This window comes from Oculina patagonica, chromosome 5 (assembly GCF_052425735.1).
Source record: "Oculina patagonica isolate OP01 chromosome 5, crgOcupat, whole genome shotgun sequence".
Classification (NCBI taxonomy): Eukaryota; Metazoa; Cnidaria; class Anthozoa; order Scleractinia; family Oculinidae; genus Oculina; species Oculina patagonica.
In genome coordinates this window covers 28,293,119-28,313,251 of record NC_135762.1, presented here as the reverse complement: position 1 = coordinate 28,313,251, position 20,133 = coordinate 28,293,119, and the positions used below count along the sequence as shown (strand labels likewise).

Genomic DNA, 20,133 nt, shown 5'->3' with positions numbered 1-20,133 from the left:
TTGCAAGAGTTGGAAACCATGTCGAAAGACGTGAAAACAAAGCATTGTTAGCAATGAAGCCGTAAATAAAGACGGTGTGTTTGCTAGAACAAGGACATTTACTGATAAATAACTGTGGATAATGATACCCACTACATTTGTCGGTTAAAGCTAAATTACCATGTGACGAGTAATGAAACAACAATCTTCAGGTTTGTGAGGTTTGTCAAGCCTTTACTTATTTAGTTGTTTATTTTTGTTTGTCCCTAGGTTCTTCGGCAGTGATTATTGGCATGATTGTTCTTATTGTGATAGTCATGATTGTGATTATTTGCGGCATCGTGTGCGTCATAAAGCACAAACAGAAGCCCAGTGGTGCCGGTGGTGCTACAATGGCAATGTCGACTACCACAACTACAGCATCTCATACCACACAGCCAGGAGTGATTCATCATCCCCCTCCCGCTCCTGTTCAGCCACCTTATCAACCACCAGTAAATCCCTACCCACCCCCTCCTGTGGGTTATGCTCCAGCCCAAACAAATCCAACCCTACCAGTTGCACCAAGCCCATATCCGCCATATCCATCAGAACCACCTCCACCCTACCCTGGAAGTGAAACAGTGCCACAGTACCCACCCCCAGGGCAATCTTATCCATGGCTTCAGAATGCACCAGCGAAAGCGTCCGCTCCTCCTCAGAGTCCGTAAGCTTTAGCTCATTTACCGCTTTATTGCCAGACAACAGGCAAAAATCTGCCCGTGGACCCAATCTAAAGGTGCCATGGCTTCTGTGGAAAGCCGTTGTAGGTAGCACAACACTTGAAGTGACTCCATGTGAGATACTAAGATAGATAAAGGTACAGCTATAGATGTAGGTACAGTTGAAGACACAGAGGCATGCAGGCGTAGATGTAGGTACAAATGTAGATGCAGATAGAGATATAGAGACAGATGCAGATACAGTTGCATAAACATGTAACTATGCTGATGTAATTTTGGTTTCAGATGCAGTTACAGTGACAGGTAAAGATGTAGGTAGCAGGATTGTAGATTAAGATGCTCGCCTGTTAATGCAGATGCAGTAAAAGTTGCACACACATTTGCAGGTGTAGATACAGATACAGATGCAGGTACTATGCAGATATTTATGTGCATACAGTTTCATATGCAGATACAGATCAAGTTGTATAACATTGTACAGTTGCAGGGGAAGATATAGGTACGGTTTGGGATGCAAATGCAGATCAAGTTGCAGATGTAAATACAGATACAGATACAGTTTCAGATGCATAATCTGTTGTAGACACAGTTGCAGGTGAAAGATGTAGATACACATGCAGATGAAGATAAAGTTGTACATACAGTTGGGAAGCCGTCGTATGAAGTACAGAACTGACTGATCTCATGTGAAATATAAAGATTGTTTCAATATGTACCAAGTACAAAAACCATTATAGATATAGATTAAGTTGTAGATACAGAAACTCACAGTGCAGACACAGTTTTAGGTGAAGATGCAGATACAGATGTAAATTTATACAGCTGGTAAGCCGTTGTAATAAGTACAGAACTGACTCCTTGTAAAATACAAAGGCTTACAATATGTACCAAGTACAAAAACATTTTAGATACAGTTGCAGATGTAGATTCAGATACAAAATGATATACAATGTAGAAAACAAGTATGAGGTAAATTTGGATCGAAACTAATTGTGAAGGGAATGGCTTTTTGCGGTAAAATATAACTTTTTTTAAAGTAATTTTATTGTAGTATTTAGTCTCTAAGACGTACTTTAATTGCAATTTTATTTTATGCATATTTGCCTTTATCGCGAACCTTATGTTATAATATGCATGTAAAGTTGTCTCGGTATATGTTGGAAATCTGGGTTTTACTAAGTGGAACCTTCTATCACACAAGGATAACTCGTTATTATGACTCGTTATAGCAGTTTTCAATTGAGTGTCGAAAGTAGTTCGGAAGTGCTTTCGTTTTACATTTCTTTGCTCTGTGATTGGTTTAAAAACTCACGCCACCTTATCAACCAATCAGAAGCCAAACCAAAACCAAGTGGCACTTGTTCTTACGCGTTTCCCGCGCTTGGCGCCGGTCACGTGAATTTGGCTCGTGTTCTTATTGGTTAATCGCACTGTTTTCGTTTCTTGTGATTGGTCATTGAAATTGCTTGGTTTTACGACACTCAAATGGAAGCTTCTCTCACGAGCAGTTCACTTGCATGGTTCCGGAGTAGTTTGAGGAAAATTGTGAACAATAGTAAATAAATGATATTTAATTTATTGTTTTCATTTACTTCCTTTTTAAAGTGGTTGTCAAATGACTGTAAAAGCAAAATAATCACAGCTGTCAATCAAAGCAAACGCCGAGCCAATCAAAACCCGCAGAAAAATAGACAAATTATATCAAGTGCGAGGAAAATCATGAGTTTAGTTTTGCTTCTGATTGGTTGAAAAGTAACGTTTGCTCTGACTGATAAGGTTACATTTTACGACTTCTTAACCAATTACATGCTACATAACAATCGTATCCATGACTACAGAGTGCACTAGTGAAAGCATCCGCACCCCCTGAGGGACCGTCAGCTTTAGCTTGTTTACAGCGTTATGTCCTGTGAACAAGCGGAAACCGTCTGCGTCCACAAGCTTACAGTGTGGTGGCTTCTTCTAATATGAAAAAGGCGTCATTTGTATATGGGGGAGAATTTGAAGACACTGCACGGCAAATAACAAGATTGTTAGAACCCCGTTCGGGGAGGGGGTGGTACTTGACCTACGTTTAGGTATAGGGGTGCCGCTGGGGGTTTGAAACCCTGACCCTGTTAAGGACAATAAAAACTTAAAATACGTACCCTGTGTAGGACAACACACCCTATTTTAAGACCCTATTTAGGACAAAGGACAACATCGACAATCATTTACGCTTTGTTGTGATTGCGTCCAGTACGCGATGTTCAACGCATTGAAATGCGAACACCGATCCCACCAAATAAAACAATGCTTTTTATTGAAGCGAAGGCGAAAACAGTGTAAATACTCAAGGACAGGCATGCAGCGATACCCTGTCTAGGACAGGTTCAGGCCCTATTTAGGACAGAGATACACTAATAACTGCTCCATTTATTAAAGAAATAGCTGTAATTTATATTCACGTAGTACTTAGTACCTTCCCAGTAATGCTACTTCATATCGCCGCTCCTTAATATTTTAGTATAAAATGATAGATTTAACAATAGAAGCTGTAAAAAAACGAAAATTTTCTCTTATATGATGGCGCATTCAGTTGTCTAGCTCGCCTGATTACTAAGTACTAGTTGATAAAGTCATTTGTGACTCGAATTTTAAGCTCTCACGCGGACTGTAGTATTGCTGGCTTGCAACTGACGTCACAGCAGCCATGCTGGTGGACAAGAACAAAGCGTCTCCCATCGCTGGAAACTTAACTCTTTTATCGTGTAAATTCTACGAAAAATGTTTTTATTGTTTTGTCCACCAGCATGGCCGCTTTGTCTCGTGGTTGCAAGCCGACAAGATTTACAACGGGCCGACAAACGTCTATAGGCGACCAAAACCATAACAAAACAAGCCAAAGCCCATGAAACGTTTCAGTTCCATTACTTATTTGCGTCGTTTAGCTGAAACGCTTTGTCGCCGATTTTCAGATTCCACTCAAGTACTGCCACTATAATACTCCAAAATGTGCTAAGGCGTCGTGTTGAGAAATATAATGATATCACAGGTGTTTGGTTTTTCTGATTTTGATGGCAAGATTTCCGCACAGCTGCCCATACATACAACTTTCTGACTGACTCCTTCTTACAGATATGATTGCTGTTTGTCTGTCTGGTATGGATAGTATAAAATAGTTGCATGAAACATAATCAATGTATGGGGGTGTGTGGAAATCTTACTATTATTTTATTAAGTGCAAGCTTGTCGATTCGTGTATACCCTGGTGTATAAGCATAGGATGTGATGATGATGAATTAAAAACGTTTGTATTGCGGGCCTGGATTTTCGAACTTGGACCCAGTTCTACCGTCGTTTTCTCCTCACTGTTTGTATTTTCAAGACAGCGAGGCAGGCATCGAATATTACCAACAATTTCCCCATGGAACTTTCACTTGGCTGGAAGATTCTAGGTAATTTAAATTTGTCTTTTTTTTATACTAAATTCTGCATTTGTTGAACGTATACTAAAGCTTAAGATTTTCGTGACATGAGTTGTCAGCAACATGCCGGGCCGACGTCGAACGTTTTAGCGAATAATATTTTAATCGCAGTATACACTTGAGGCCTGTAAGTCAACTCTACTTGAATTTTAAAGCTCATGTTCAATCGGAAAAATTAATCCGCTGTGACTACGTTAATAATGTTGTGAAGAACGCATCTAGCTGAATCTTCACGGAGAACAGAAAGAAAAAGGTTCATGCACAATCATGATAGCTAATAATTATAAAGTCAGACCTGAGTATAAACAGTTCGCATTAGAATTATAATGTCTTTCAATGTACAAGTCGTTCCTGGCATTTAAGCTTTAAACCGCCGTAGGAAATGCGCTCCCTTTTAAAAGACACACCTTTCGAGGTGAAAAGAAATTTAAAAATAATAAAAAATCTGAAATGTAAAAAAACATTCACAGAGCAGATGCAGTTTTATGCTCTGTGCACCTCAGGGTGCATTTCGATCCTCTTAAATACTCAGTGTTTTTACTCCCTATTTTAGAAATATTTATGTTGGAGTGTTGAACACTTTATTGCAAATATGTTGCAGTTGATATATTAAACGTACATCAACATAAGATATAAGCGAACTGATCGTTAGCGAAGCGTTTCGTAGCTAGGCAATACGACCGGTTACCCTGGTTACCGCCCATACAAGCGGCGAGACGTGACTGTATGTTCGAAATATCGACGAAATTAGATGATCGATAAAATCGATTATAATCGATAGTAATTGATAGTAATTAATAGATTGATATCAGAAATCGATAAAAAATCGACGATCGAAAGAGTCGTTAGTCTCGATTTTCACTGATTTTCATCAATTTTGTCCAATTTTGATCGATTTTTATCAATTTGCCGCATCGATTATATCGATTGTCAATAGCGAAGCGCGTGAGTGACATCACGACTCAGACAAGACTCAGACAAACAAGCCGAAATGGCGGACGACTTTCTCAAAACAATTTCTAAAACAGCCGGTGTTCCTAAAGCACTTTCATAAAATGAAAACTTCGCCAAGATTTCTTCTATTTCTCTCAGAACACGCTGATGTTTTCTAAGCCTCGTGGGCTATATTCGTTTGCATTCTATTTTTAGACCTCGCACGCTTCGCTATTGTAATAGATTTCAGACAAGTTTTCGCACCGCGTTAACCGGGGCATTATATTTTTTTTCTCTTCCTAAAAAGGATCTGTCGCTGCTTTAATTTACTTCTAAATGTGTTGAAATTACGAAAACTTGATTGAAAGTGTGTTGAAAACTCTTCTAAAACTCTGGTCAGTTGAAACCCTCTATAATCGCTGTGAACAATGACAGATTAATTGAACAACGTTTTTTAAAGTACCGACTCCTTCAAATAACAAGAGATCCGGCCATTTTCCCCCTTTTTCCGCGTACAGACTTAACTATAACACAGAAAATTTCGCCTCTCATAAAACTGGTATGCAGCCTCTCAATATCACAACACTCCCGGACATTCGCTTGCTCTTTTTATTTTGTTTGTAAATGGACACTCGTGGTAGCCCTTCTCTGCGGCTTTTGTTAATAAAACGTTCATTTTGTCCGTCATTTAACGACTCGCAAGACTTCAGCAAGGCTGACTTGAGTCCATGCGAACGGATGCGTAACGTATCCGCTTACAACCAGGCTTACAAAATGTTGTAAGAATTCATAAATGTTTCATTTATTAAAACTGATAATAATCGATAAAAATTGAGACAGTTAAGTGGACTTGACTTGTGAGTCTCGATTTTCATTGATTGGTGAAACCAATTGATATTAATCGATTAATTTTTATCGATTGTATTGTTTATATCGATTGGTTTTCGATGATCGATTTTCATCGCTTCAGAACACGCCGGAAATGTACGGATTTGGAAATAAGTTGAAATATCTTTTTTTCCTTTGAAAAGCTACAATACGGCTTGAAACGTTAACTGGTATCCTTATTTTGTCCTTCTAGTGCTTCGGAAGGCCATACGAGCGATTTTCGTATCAACAGTCTAAATTTAACGTTTGTCCCATGATCGCGTGTTGAATATGAGATAGTAGATAGCTAGCCAACGAGTCGCGTAGTGGAATAAATGTTCTATAAAAAAACATCTTAATTTTTATCGATTATATTAATTATATCGATTGTTTTCCGATGATCAATTTTCATCGATTGGACACGCCGGAAACTAGAATGTATGTGAATATGGAAAGGGTTCTATTGTCGTAAAAATGCTGTGAGAAATATTTACATTTAACCTAAAAATCAACATAAATCTACCTCATTTGTTTATTTCATTGTCTCCGCGGCACAAAATGGCAAACTTGAGTAATTTGAGGGGTTTTGAGTTGATTGTTACTTTACAATAATTAATGTGTCTTCTGTGGAATCCAGGGTTAATCTGAGGCCATTTGAGGCAAGTTTTTGATTCGGTCACTGTTCGGTGTAGTTTTCTTTTTCAGGAGCAGTGACCAAGGGTGACCAAAGCGTACTATAAGAGTTTGTATGGACTTGAAAATAAGTTATCTCATTCTTCCTTTGAAAAGTTAGAATAAGGCTTGGAACGTTATTTGGTGTCCTTTTTTGTCTTTCTAGTGCTTCGGACGGCCATACGAGCGATTTTCGTATCAACAGTCTAAATTTAACATTTATCCCATGAGCGTGTGTGAATATGAGATAGTAGATAGCTAGCCAACGAGTTGCGTAGTGGAATAAATGTTCTATAAAAAACACCCAAAGAATTGCAATATTTGAGCGCTCCAGCTGTTCTCGTGGACGCGTATACCTACCATAAAAAATTATGAGCTCATATACCATGGCCTGTAAACCAATCGAACGGCCTTATGTTCCCAAGGGCATGAAGAGGATTGAGTGAGTGAGTGAGTGTAGACAGTGTAAACCAATCGAAACTCAGGAATTGTAATATACCATAGCTAGTTTTTAATAACAAACTATATCACACACTCCCTTGAGTGTCGTAAAACCAAAACCAAAGTAATTACTCTGGCCAATCACAAAGGGCAAAGACAATCCAGTGAACCAATCAAAACTCGAAGCAAATACATGTAGCTGCACGAAGCGCCGGAAAACGTGCGCGAGCGGGTCACGATTGGTTTTGGTTTTAGTTCTGATTGGCTGAGAAATCGGCGCGAGATTTTTAAGCCAATCACTAAGCGTAGCAATGCAAAACCAAAGCAAACGCAATTTACTTTCGACACTCAAGTGAAAACCGCTCTATTTTCAAGACACAAGACACCAAGGCAGACTTCGAATATTTCCAACAAATTTACCCATGGAACTTACACTAAGCTGGAAGATTTTGGGTAAGTTGTGTTTTCTTGTTCTCAAGGTTTAATCTAAAGTCTGCATTTGTTGTACTGAAGCTTAAGATTTTCGGGACATGAGTTGTCAGCTACAAACCGGGCGTCGAACGTTTTTTAGCGAATATTTTTTTATCGCAGAACTAGTATACACTTGAGGCCTGCAAGTCTTGCTCTATTTAAATTGGAAAGCTCATGATCAATCGGAGAAATTAATCCGCCCTGCCTACGTTAATAATGTCGTGGAGATCGATTCTAGCTGCACCTTCGCGGAGAATAGTGCACAATGATAGTAAATCAGACCAATATAAACAGTTCGCTTTAGAATTACATGCATGTTTTTCAATGTAAAAGTCGTTCATGGTTTTGATTTAAGCTTTAAACCATCGTAGGAAATGCGCTACCTTTTAAAAGACACACCTTTCGAGGTGTAAAGAAATCTAAAAATAATAAAAAGTCTGAATTATAAAGTCTAAAAAAAAAACATTAACAGAGCAGATGCAGTTTTATGCTCTGTGCACCTCAGGGTGCATTTCGCTCCTCTTAAATATTCAGTTTTTTCACTCCCTATTGGAGTAATATCTAAGTTGGAGTGTTGAACACTTTATTGCAAATATGTTGCAGTTGATATATTAAACGTACATCAATATAAGATATAAGCGAACTGATCGTTAGCGAAGCGTTTCGTAGCTAGGCAAAACGACCAGTTACTCCGGTTACCGCCCATGCAAGCGGCGAGACGTGACTGTATGTTCGAAATATCGACGAAATTCGATGATCGATAAAATCGATTGTAATTGATAGTAATTAATCGATTGATATCAGAAATCGATGAAAATCGACGATCGAAAGAGTCGTTAGTCTCGATTTTCACTGATTTTCATCAATTTTGTCCAATTTTGATCGATTTTTATCAATTTGCCGCATCGATTGTATCGATTGTCAATAGCGAAGCGCGCGAGTGACGTCACGACTCAGACAAGACCCAGACAAACAAACCGAAATGGCGGACGATTTTTCCAAAACAATTTCTAAAACAGCCAGTGTCCCTAAAACACTTTCATAAAACGAAAACTTCGCCTAGATTCCTTCTATTTCTCTCAGAACACGTTGATGTTTTTCTAAGCCTCGTGGGGGTATATTCATTTGCATTCTATTTTGAGGCCTCACGCCCTTCGCTATGGTAATCGTTTAAATTGCAGATAAGTTTTTATTCCGCATTATGTGGGGCATGAGCAATTGAAAGTCTTACCTATTGTAATTTTTTCTCTTCCTAAAACTAAAAAGAGATCTGTCGCTGCTTTAATTTTCCTCTAAATGTGTCGAAATTACGAAAAACTTAATTGAAAGTGTGTTGTAAACTCTCGTAAACGTCTGGTCAGTTGAAGCCCGTGTTGGATGGACAATGCCCTCTAATTAGTCCTCTATAATGACGGATTAGTTGAACAACAAAAAATTAACTTTTCTTGAAAGTACCGACTCCCTCAAATAACAGGAGATCCGGCCATTTTCTTCCTTTTTCTCAGAAAACTGGTATCCAGCCTCTCAAAATCACAAAACTCCAGTAATTCGCTTGCTCTTTTTATTTTGTTTGTAAATGAACACTCGTGCTAGCCCTTCACTACAGCCTCTATTAATACGACTCTATCACGTGCACCAAAAGAATGAGAGTGTGCCATAGACCGTTCAAACAAAAATCGCGCGTGTGACTTTCGGAGGCACTAGAAAGACAAAATAAGCACACCAGATAAGGTTTCAAGCTTTATTGTAGCTTTGCAAAGGAACAAGAAGATCAACTTATTTTCAAATCCATACAAATGCTCATAGTACCGAATCCAAAACTCGCCTCAAATAGCCCCAGATTAACCCTGGATCACACAAAGGACGCAAAAACAACCCCACACTGAAATAAGTGAAGTTTATTTCCACATTTCCTGTACACGAGAATCCGCGGCAACTGGAATTCGGACAAACCCAAGACTCACACACAGAAAAATGATTCACAACGTTGTTTAATCTTCCTCTTGCAGTGTTATACAATTCAGAAATAGACGTAAATCAAAATTACAGTAGCAATGTTGCAAACCTTATACTTGCGGCTGTCTGGGTATTACATCAGCTAAGGACATTACATAAAAGTCTAACACGAGTTCGGTTACTAAAAATAACTTATAACATGCACATTTCACGTGTCTTAATTGTCTCAACGAAGGTTATAGAAAGTTTGGTAAAGAGATATAAATTCGATTTCTTGCCACGTTGGCAGTATGTGCTAAATTTACAAAGTACTGGTTGTCTGTAGTTTTACTTAAGGTCATACGACTACGGCTAGTACTTTTACGGGATGATTACATCATTCATAGTATAATTACCAATTACAGTAGTTTTACTGAGTTAAAAATTCACGAACGACCGTGGTTTTACTGATTCTACAATTTCCGAGCGACAGTAGTTTTACTGAGTTCATAATTCAAAACAAGGCGATTTTTCCCTAACAATTGAAAGCTTGTGCCACCTGTGCCCCCCCCCCCCCCCCCCCCGGCTAGGACCCACATTACTGATGCGTTTCTCTTTCGGAGTCGATTTCCATGACACTTACAGCAAGCATGAACATAGTAGGTAAGTTAACCGTTTTTACGTTCAGCTTTTATATAGTTTTTCTCTTCTGAGTAAAGTGATGCGACGAAGAGTTGACAGAAAACATAAGCTTTAATGTCAACTGTGAAAAAATGGGCATATGTACCTTAATCGGTGCTGAGTTATTCTGATTAACGTTTATCATTAATAGTATGTGTACATAGCGCAAGCTTTTCATTTTCCAGTGCAGACCTTGGCCTGCAGACAAATTAATTGTGGATACGATTTAATTTGCACGTTGTCTAAATTTGCGTACGTCCCAGAATGTAAGTTTAAGTTTATTGCAAGTAAAATCTGATGTTAATGAGACCTGAGAGAAACAACTCAAGACAACTATGCACATTTGGCTCAGCAACACCTCATTCAGCGACTACTTTTAAGTTTATCCGATATAAGCTTTATTATCAAAAAGCTTTATTATCAAAAAATTTATTGGGAAAATGACATAATTTTTACAGAATTAAAAAAAATACAGAATTAAAAAAAATAGGCAAGGGTATTTCCCAAAGGGGAAAGCGCGAACGGGACGCAAGTACCCATGCGAGGCGCTTCCCGAATTAAAAAAAATCTTTAAGTAGTCGGAAGAATGGAACGTTTTCATTTTCTTCTGATTCCGCTTAAGACTTCTTCGCTTATGATCCAGTGAAAAATAAATGGTCGAAGTCAAAAGAAGGAGCGGAAGAACAGACCAATCACAATGTTATTTCTCACCGGAGACGAAACCGAGGGAATCACTCGTTCTTCAAAAGCCGCGTCTTCGTGCTTTTAATTGCTTGTGTGAGTTTTATTGTTGCTCTGCATTGTTAGAGATTTGATGAAACCTTAACGAACAATTAAGAAAGTGCATTACAGCCTACTCCCAATAACTCGAACCCTCGCGTTAACTCAAACCAAAATCGATTTCCCTTCAGGTTATTTTCTACATAATTTTACTCTCGATAACTCTAACCATGCCTGTCAATACGTGACAAGTCAAAGCAAATAGTGTACTGTAGTCAAAAACACTGAATTTATTTTGAAATAAAAACATACACGCGTCAGAGCTGCCCCTGACTGCCCCTCAAAACACGATCTGTTCTCGAAACTGTGCCACGCTATCATGGGGACGTGTTACAGACGTTTAGTTTTGTTGGTGGAGGTTGATACCGATTCTTTCAAAGCCAACCTTAGAAAACGTTCAAGGATAATCGATACTATGAGATTAGTTGAGAAACGTCAGGGCTTATTGAAATAAATCACATGAACTCTGTAGCAGTAGCCCAGCGTTATTCTCTTTTAAACCTGCAAAGTTCGCATGCAGTACCTGGACTTCTCCTGCTGCTTTGCTTTGCTGTTTCAAATTACCTTACATCACAGTTATGGTTACATTATGATAGTCCATTGCAGCCCTGCCTCCGGCATTAAATTTGTTGGTGCCCATTTATGCCTGAGTAAAGAGTACTAGGGCACTGATTGAGAGTAAAATGTCTTTCCCAAGAACTAAATGCAGTGACCCATCAAGGGTTAACCTGGACTACTCAATCCAGAGTTCAGAGCACAAACCATAAGGCCACTGTGCCTCCCTCTATTATAGAAATAACACATTTTATTTTTTTCTCAAGCATCTCAGCGGTCCGGAATCCTGAATCCTTTAATCTGATTGGCTAATTGCGCGCGTTCCAGCGGTCCGGTTTTTCTCATCCGGACCCCGCATACGGACCGCTCACGGCGCGAAATCATTTTGCACCTTTGAGTCTAACGAACACATGAAAGTTTTGCTCTCCAAAGACAAAAATAGCCTCACCATCCATTGTTAATGCTAAAGGACAAAAAAGCAGTGGAAATAAAGGCCTCAAAGTTCTTCAAAAGGCGAGGTATTTATTTATTTCTCAACAAAATCGAGTTGTAGTTTACCGTTCGCAGTTTGCCGTTGTTTGTTCATCTCGCAATGATTTTCACGCCATTGCGGTAAAATTCATTTGGTTTTTTAGACTCTATCTACGTGCTAAACTGCATTGTTTATCTGTCACTTTTTGCTAAAACAGAACACTATTTACCATCATTCAAGGAAATGAGATTCTTTGATTAAAAACGGACAAATTAATTATCACAATATTGTGCCGTACGTAGACGCTACGCATTTCATTCAGTTTGGCACTGTTTATCAGAATAAGAATCAACGCAGAGACTATTAATTTGTTAAATACAACTGTATTAATAGCTTGTTAAACTGCTTTTCGGTCAAAGAGTATTTTTGAATCAGAAAAATAGGCTTAGCCAAGTTGCAAAGCTTCTATCAAGACTTTTCAAAACATTTAAGCTTATAGGGAATTGTTCGGGAAGCCGAAATCGATTTAAAAGTGTTAGGTTTTGTGGCATATTTGTGCTATATTTTAGTATGACTTCATTTACTTTTCTTGATTTTCTGCAGTGTAAATTAAGCTGAACATTTCTTGAGTACGGTTCATTTTAAGCGAAGCTATTTTATTCGGAATTAATGTTTGTCTTGCTTAATGCTTGACTCTTGCTTGTCGATCAAGTCGCACTCAACATTGAAATCAAATCCGCGCGTATACAAACAAAGATTTTGTGACAGATTTTTTCACGGTTTCTTAAATCCAAACAAACTTAAGTAGGAAAAAAATAAAAACGTTATTTGCCGGCCGGGAGGTCCGTATTGGGAAAAACTGTACCCGAGGTCTTGAGTACGGCCCGAGGCCGCAGGCCGAGGGCCGTGCTCAAGGCCGAGGGTACGGACCGACCCAATACGGACCGACCTAGAAATAACACATTTTATTTTTTGTTATAGGTCTAATATTGATTTCCTGCGCAGCAAGAACTTCATTTGCACAGATCAGTAGTAAGTTTTTGTTGTTTAATATGTCATTTTTATTTCTTATTTATTGCTTACATTTTGTTACTTTTAAGTTATTTGTTTTTGGCGTGATTGTTTCAGTGTTTCAAATATACTTAGCTAATAGAAGAAATGTTGACAATGTGAAAAGCACAAACCATGAACGATATGACCCAATGGTATGCTAGGTAGACAACCTTGGTAAGCTTAGTAACATTCCCTTTATTGATCATCAAGATATTTTCCTTCTTCGAGAGCCTTAAGCGTACAATTTATACAACCTGTCCTATTATCATGTTTATTCTGTCGCAGACGACGATTATATTTTCCTCTTCCCAGTAAACATTTCGTTCGCATCGTTCATGGTTTATGCTTTTCATAAGTCAAAGATTCTTTAATCAGGTATATACCACACTGAATTTATATGCATTACCATGTACACCATGTCACAACAAAAAATATACAAAATTGACCATGGTGCATGACCATAACTCCAAGGGTAAGACTCCAATATCTCATTTACAAGGGCACAAAATATGCTTCCTAGGAAAAAAAAAAAACCTCCTCCACGTAGACGAAGCTGAAATAGTGCAGGAACGCTCTGCTGTGTAAATTTTCAGGCTCAAGCAAACATTTTTCTTGCTCTTACACGAAATCAGTCCTGAAAACCGAACAGAAAACTACAAAAACTGGTCCGATTAACTACGATTTTTTTAAAACGTTAACAGAATTATTTCGTCCTAGTTACCATGGCAACAGCTGGTCAGAGCTCAAGTCACGTGCCGAATAGGACTTTTTAACTTAACTGAAGTATTCGGATCGTGATGACCCTAAACATGTATTGTTCAGTGCTTTATTAATAACCGCCATAGATATCTTTAAATTTCTATCGTTCGTTTTGTCTGTCAACAGAGATTTAACTGGGAACACATAGGGTGGTCTGCCTGTGGTTAACCTTCGTTCAACCAAATGTCACTGTGTTCAAGCACAATAAAAGGAGACAGCATAAATGTATTCACGGCTGCTTCTTCTGTCGTGCTGAAACACTGCAAACATGTGCAGACTTCAGTCAAGCAGTGGAAAACTACTAAATACAGTTAAACTCGATTAATTCGAACTCGGTTATTTCGAATTCCGCGTTATTTCGAACTAAATCGCGTTTCCCTTTGGATTTGCCCTTCAGTCATTTACTATTGGCTATTTCGAACTCCCGTTATTTCGAACTATTTTTTGTTTCTCCTGACGGTTTGAAATAACGGGGTTCAACTGTACTCATATTAACTTTTGGCATTATTGCCTGCACTTTTACACTTCTGTAAAACAGCCTCTTTCAAAAGAGCCATTTTTCAAAGTTAGTTTTTCAATACCTAATTACATTTCAGATTGTTCCTATCCTGCGCAGACAGTTACTGCCTATGCAAACTTCAACGCAACTATCACAAGTCCCAACTATCCTGTCGATTATTACGATAACTTGGAATGTGCATGGTTGATTACAGTAAACAACAGCCTTTCCTTTCGTGGCTATATAGTGAAGGTCACGTTCAATGACTTCAGATTGGAACAGAGTTCCCCGTGCAATGATGTGCTTAAGTTTTATGATGGTATGAGTGCAGGATCAACCCTTCTTGGATCATACTGTGGTACAACACATTCAGAAGTTATTTATTCCACTGGGGAAAACCTGTATGTCAAGTTTCATGCTGACTTTCTTTACAGTTACAAAGGATCCGGGTTTAGTTTCAGATTTTCAGCTGTTAGACAAGGTACAGTAATGGTTAGCTACTTCTGACGGGGGGATGGGGGGACTCCCTATAATGGCCTAAACGTGGAGGCTCCACCTAAAAGGGGAACCTCCACCTGAAAGGGCCTTTTACAAGTTCAGCTATATGAAACGGCAGGGAAATCTGTCATTTATATATTTGACAAGGCCTTCCCGTTTAAAATGTTTCAAACAAATGCGCTCTATGGCTGTATCATTTCATGTTTTTGGTATATGTCATGTACCGTAATGATTCGATTTAGCGCCCTCCTACAAATAAGCGCCCCCTTCCGAATAAGCGCCCCCCTTCGAATGTGTTTTTGTCAATAAACGCCCCTATTCCAATAAGCGCCCCTATTCCAATAAGCGCCCCCCATTCTAATTAGCGGTCCCATTCTTATAAGCGCCCCTACTTTAAAAGGGGCCCAATTGGGGATAACTGCCCCAACTGAAGTCATCGACGTCGAATAGTAAACTCATGAACAATTCTTTAAAAAGTAACTGAACGTTCCACAATTTTGTTACTGTTACAGTTTCTGTTATTCTTACTTTTTTTAATATTTATTTAAGTTTTGTGTTGAACATTTGGTTGTTTCTACAAAAAATTAAATAAGCGCCCTGTCCCGAATAAGCGCCCTGTCTCGAATAAGCGCCCTCCCTTGAGGTGACAAAAGTAAATAAGCGCCCCGGGCGCTAAATCGAATCATTACGGTAATGTTGCTGTGAAAGAGGTACCTTTTTCCATAAAAGATGTACGAAAGGGGTACTTTTGCTGTCATAATGCATATGGTATATAAAAGTAAGGGATCGCACCTCTAAGCAGAGCCTCCCCTTTTTGAATCCCCCCCCCCCCCCCCCCCGTGGTTTTCTGACTTATGAGATTATGAAACTAACGAAGTGGAACCTCTATCATAATTTATTCGAAAAGAATCAAAAACTTTAGAAAATAAAAGCATGCAAAGCTGTTGTATCACTGACAAGCTGGAATTCAAGTTTTGTTTTTGAAGACCTTTCGCTGGATTCTTCAACTAAAGGACCTCTTTATAAATATTTGCTGTTCTTCCACCTGCAGAGGAAGCCTCTGGAATATGCCGTCCATGGTATGGAGGTAATACAGTCCAGACGCTAAGCGGTCCGTCTGGTACATTCTTTAGCCCCGGTTACCCAGTTCCTTTCCCAGAAAACGGCAGGTGCATTTGGACAATCACTGTCCCTTCCGGGAAAAGAGTGAAGCTGAAGTTTGAAGACCTTGATCTTGTAACATCTTATACCAGTTGTAATCAACAAAACGTCATCGAGATGGGGTTTGTGCAGATACGTGATGGACAAGACCAGGAAAGTAGAGAGCTTGCTTTTCACTGTGGATACCAATCCTCCTTTTCTGGTATTCCTGAGGTTTATTCCACGGGGAGGTACATGCGGGTGGATTTTTTTTCTAACTCGCCGAAAGGTTGGGACGGCAGGAAAGGTTTCAAAGCTCGTTATGAAGCAGTAGACTTCGGTAAGTATTATTGTGTTAAGCCCGGATCAAACAAAGATGAGAGTTGATGAGAGTTGACTCTCATGTGAGTTTACGTCAACTCTCATTGACTATCATCAATTCGGGCCAAACAAGAAAAAACTCTCTTCAACCCTCATGAAAAATTTGAACACGTTCAAAGTCGATGAGAGCGCATGAGAGCGCACGAGAGTCGATGACAGTGCATGAGAGTTCCATGCCAAACAAGAGTAAGAGTTTGAACTCTCATCAACTCTCATCCTCGTTTGGCCTGGGCGTAAAGGATGATATAACTATCTTCAATTGACGAGGAGCAATTTGCCAAAATTCCAAAACAATCTTAGGAGAACTCAAATCTGCGTATTTACTCAGAGGTGCCCTCTTATCTGGCGAGACGATTCAGACTGTTCAAATTAAGGAACAATTTCTTTCATTTCAACAAGAAAAACTAACATATAATGACAATTATTCTGAATGTTATGGAAATAGTGTTGCCCGTTCGCCCAGGCAAAGCTGCAGAAAATAGGCAGAAAAAAGAAGCTTTTGCTTCTTGCTAGATAACATTGTAAAATTACTACAACAAAGACCATCGCACGGCAGATATAGTGTTTCGAGTAGTTATTTCTTCACCCACAGTTCAAGACTATGGTATTTCATATTGTGATGGGAGAAAGGATGAATTACTACATTCAATGCATTTTCCTGCTTTTCAATAACAAAAACGGAAGTGCCCCAAAGTTTATGTCTTAGATTATGGAATGGTGTGATCTGATTGGTAAAATTTGATTTGTGATTCACTTTTTTGCTAGTGTTCCTTATTATCTGTTCTAAAAAAATCTCGATACTATTTTTTGCCAGACATTTTTAAAAAAGCCGAACTCGTGTACTTTTAATTGTCCATAGGACCCAGTTCCAGGGAATTGTGTTTCAATGAGAACGTCTACAAAAACGACCTGCAATTAAATGGCTCATCTGGAACTCTACAAAGTCCACAGGAACCTGGTTATTATCCGCCAGGTTCGAGCTGTGATTGGCTTATCACTGTACCAGACGGGAATATTATAAAACTCAGCTTTGACAGATTTTACTTGGAGCCGACCTTTGGATCCACATGTACAGCAGATTATGTGGAGGTTTTCGATGGGAGAAACAGCAATAGTAAGAGTAAAGGAAGATTCTGTGGTGATATAATTCCAGGCGACATTCACTCCAGTAATCGTTACATGTGGGTGCGTTTCAGATCAGATACCAAGTTTGATTTCAACGGATTTAAGGCCACTTACACAGCAGAAGCACAGGATAAACTCAGTAAGTGCAAAAAGCTGATCATTACGTAAAATTCTCAAGTTATTTTCTAATAAATCGTTTGATAGAAAAGGCCCTTTCACCTTTATTAATTTATATTCATAGATTAGTCGAGTAACGTTTTCAGTGGTTTCATATATTGGTTCAGCAAAGGTAAATAGATTATTGCACAAATGTATGTCTCTCTAATAGGAATATTTACAGCCCACTATACCCGCAAGGCGCGGGTAGAATAAGTAAAAAACCAAAGAGGCTTAACTTGTAAATTTGTAGCGTCATGTGACTCTCGCGCTGTGTACGCTCTGTTCTTTGCAAGAGTTGGAAACGATGTCGAAAGCCGTTGAAACAAAACATTGTAAGCCGACTAAGGAAACAGCACACTTAGCTTTGTAAGTTTACTCAGATCTTGCTTATTATTATTATTATTTTTTGTTTGTATTTAGGTTCTACCAGCTCTTCAGCATTGATTGTTGGTATTGTTGTCGGTGTGATAGTTTTTATCGCGATTATTTGCTCTATCGTGTGTTTCATAAAGCACAAGAAGAAGCCAAGTGGTCCCGCTGTTCCCACAATCCCAATGTCCACTACCACAGCTGCGGAATCTCATACCACACAGCCAGAAGTGAATCCCTACCCATCCCCTCCTGTGGGTTAAGCTCCAGCCCCATCAAACTCATCCCTACCAGCTGCACCAAACCCATATCCGCTATTTCCAGCACAACCATCACCACCCTAAACCGGAAGTGAAACAGTACCACAGTACCCACCCCCAGGGCTTCTTTGGAAAGCCGTCGGTCGTAGGTAGCACAGAAGTTCAAGTGACTCCATGTGAAATACCATTAAGATAAATACAGATACAGTTGTGGATGCAGATAAAGTTGTAGACACAGTTGCAGGTGTAGATGTAGAGACAGATGCAGATTCAGATAGAAATATAGAGACAGAGCGGGCGGTATTCTCTTGCGGCCTCGGGCGGTATCTAAGACCTCGGGTACAGTTTTTCCCAATACGGACCTCCCGGCTGGTGAATAACATATATTTATGCAGCGCTTTACAAAATTTCGGACGAATATTCGCAACCTACGTATATCGCAGGAATAATGTACGCATGGGCAGCGCGCGCATTTGTTGAATAATAATTAACAATTATTTTACGAGCGCGCGTTGGATATGAGATGGTAGATAGCCAACAAGCAAGTGAAATAATTGTTTTATTTAAAAGAATTGTAATATTTGAGCTCCCCAGCTGTTTTCGTTGACGCGTATCGCCTACCATATTTGTAGTCAATGGTATATGAGCTCATATAGCATTACCTGTTAACCAATTAAAACGCAGGAATTGCAATATAGAGCGGTTTTCACTTGAGTGTCGAAAGTAAATTGTGTTTGCTTTGGTTTTGCATTACTAAGCTTAGTGATTGGCTTAAAAATCTTACGCCACTTTCTCAGCCAATCAGAACAAAACCCAAAACCAATCGTGACTGGCTCACGCACGTTTTCCCGCGCTTCGTGCCAGCTACATGTATTTGCTTCGAGTTTTGATTGGTTCACTGGATTGTCTGTGTCCTTTGTAATTGGCAAGAGTAATTACTTTGGTTTTGGTTTTACGACACTCAAATGAAAACTGCTCTACCATTGCTAGTTTTTAATAACTATGCATATACAATTTCATATGCAGATGCAGATCAAGTTGTATAATATAATACAGTTGGAGGTTGAAGATGCAGAAACAGATTCATTGATGTAGATGTAGATACAGATACAGTTGCGAAGCCGTCGCCCCCCCCCGGGGGGGGGGGGGGTACTCGACATAATTTCGGGTAGGGAGGTGCGGCCCGGCCTCCTAAACCCTGACCCTGCTTAAGACACGAACGTCTGATTTTCCTACCCTGTTGAAGACAATTTTTGATACCCCGTATAAGACATAAACAAGTACCTCACTGGCTTGTTGTGATCGTGAATTGAGCTAAGTATCAATGCCAAAATCAACGTAAGTCAGCAATACGGAAGAATTTGTGAAAATTCGGCTTGTTACACCTCTGCAGGCATATAAGCCTATCCTGTTTGACTTTGGTCCATGCAGAGATACCCTGTTTAAGACTAAAATGGGTGAAATATATACCCCGTTCAAGACAAAAAAGCCTGAAAACTATACCCTTTCGAGCCGCACGTCCCCGTTAAGCCCTAATAAGGGAGTGCCCCCCCCCCCCCCGGGGGCGTCGCATGGTAGTAGATATAGGCATATAGGCATGGACGTATAGATAAAGGGATTATTTGTGGTTCAAATTTACCCTTGGTACGATAGTTTATAGTAGATAGTTTTATTGAAGTTTTAAAATTACAGCTTAAGGGCTAAATTAGATAAAACTTTGCAAGTATACAAATGAAAATCGCTAAAAAAAATCTCACAATTAATTTGGTATTTTCCTTTGTTTCATATCATAATTATATTGCCATTCATCAGGGTAAAATTGAGCAACAACGCACATAGCCTTAGATATAAACAACTATAAAGTTAACAATGGAAGCTGCAATCAAACGAAAATAGTAATAAAACGTTGTTAATA

The 20,133-nt window shown here is 39.1% G+C and overlaps 2 protein-coding genes across 4 annotated transcripts in view; both read left to right on the top strand.

Moving 5' to 3' along the window:
- The window catches only part of LOC144654328 (dorsal-ventral patterning tolloid-like protein 1), a 28,272-nt gene extending 8,139 nt beyond the window's left edge, over window positions 1-20,133 (top strand). For 2 of the 3 annotated variants that reach the window (XM_078514436.1, XM_078514438.1), the window contains exon 6: window positions 250-2,281. In XM_078514436.1, coding sequence (XP_078370562.1) covers window positions 250-689 — 440 coding nt within the window. In that variant the 3' untranslated portion in view covers window positions 690-2,281. Of the gene's footprint in view, window positions 1-249; window positions 2,282-15,835; window positions 16,265-17,164; window positions 17,570-18,009 lie in introns of those variants that run through there. The other variant, XM_078514437.1, reaches the window with a different exon arrangement.
- On the top strand, window positions 7,261-14,793 carry LOC144654120 (tolloid-like protein 2). Its single transcript, XM_078514220.1, has 3 exons — window positions 7,261-7,534; window positions 12,957-13,007; window positions 14,384-14,793. Exons 1-3 carry the CDS (start codon window positions 7,504-7,506, stop codon window positions 14,791-14,793), a joined length of 492 nt encoding a protein of 163 aa, XP_078370346.1. The 5' UTR covers window positions 7,261-7,503.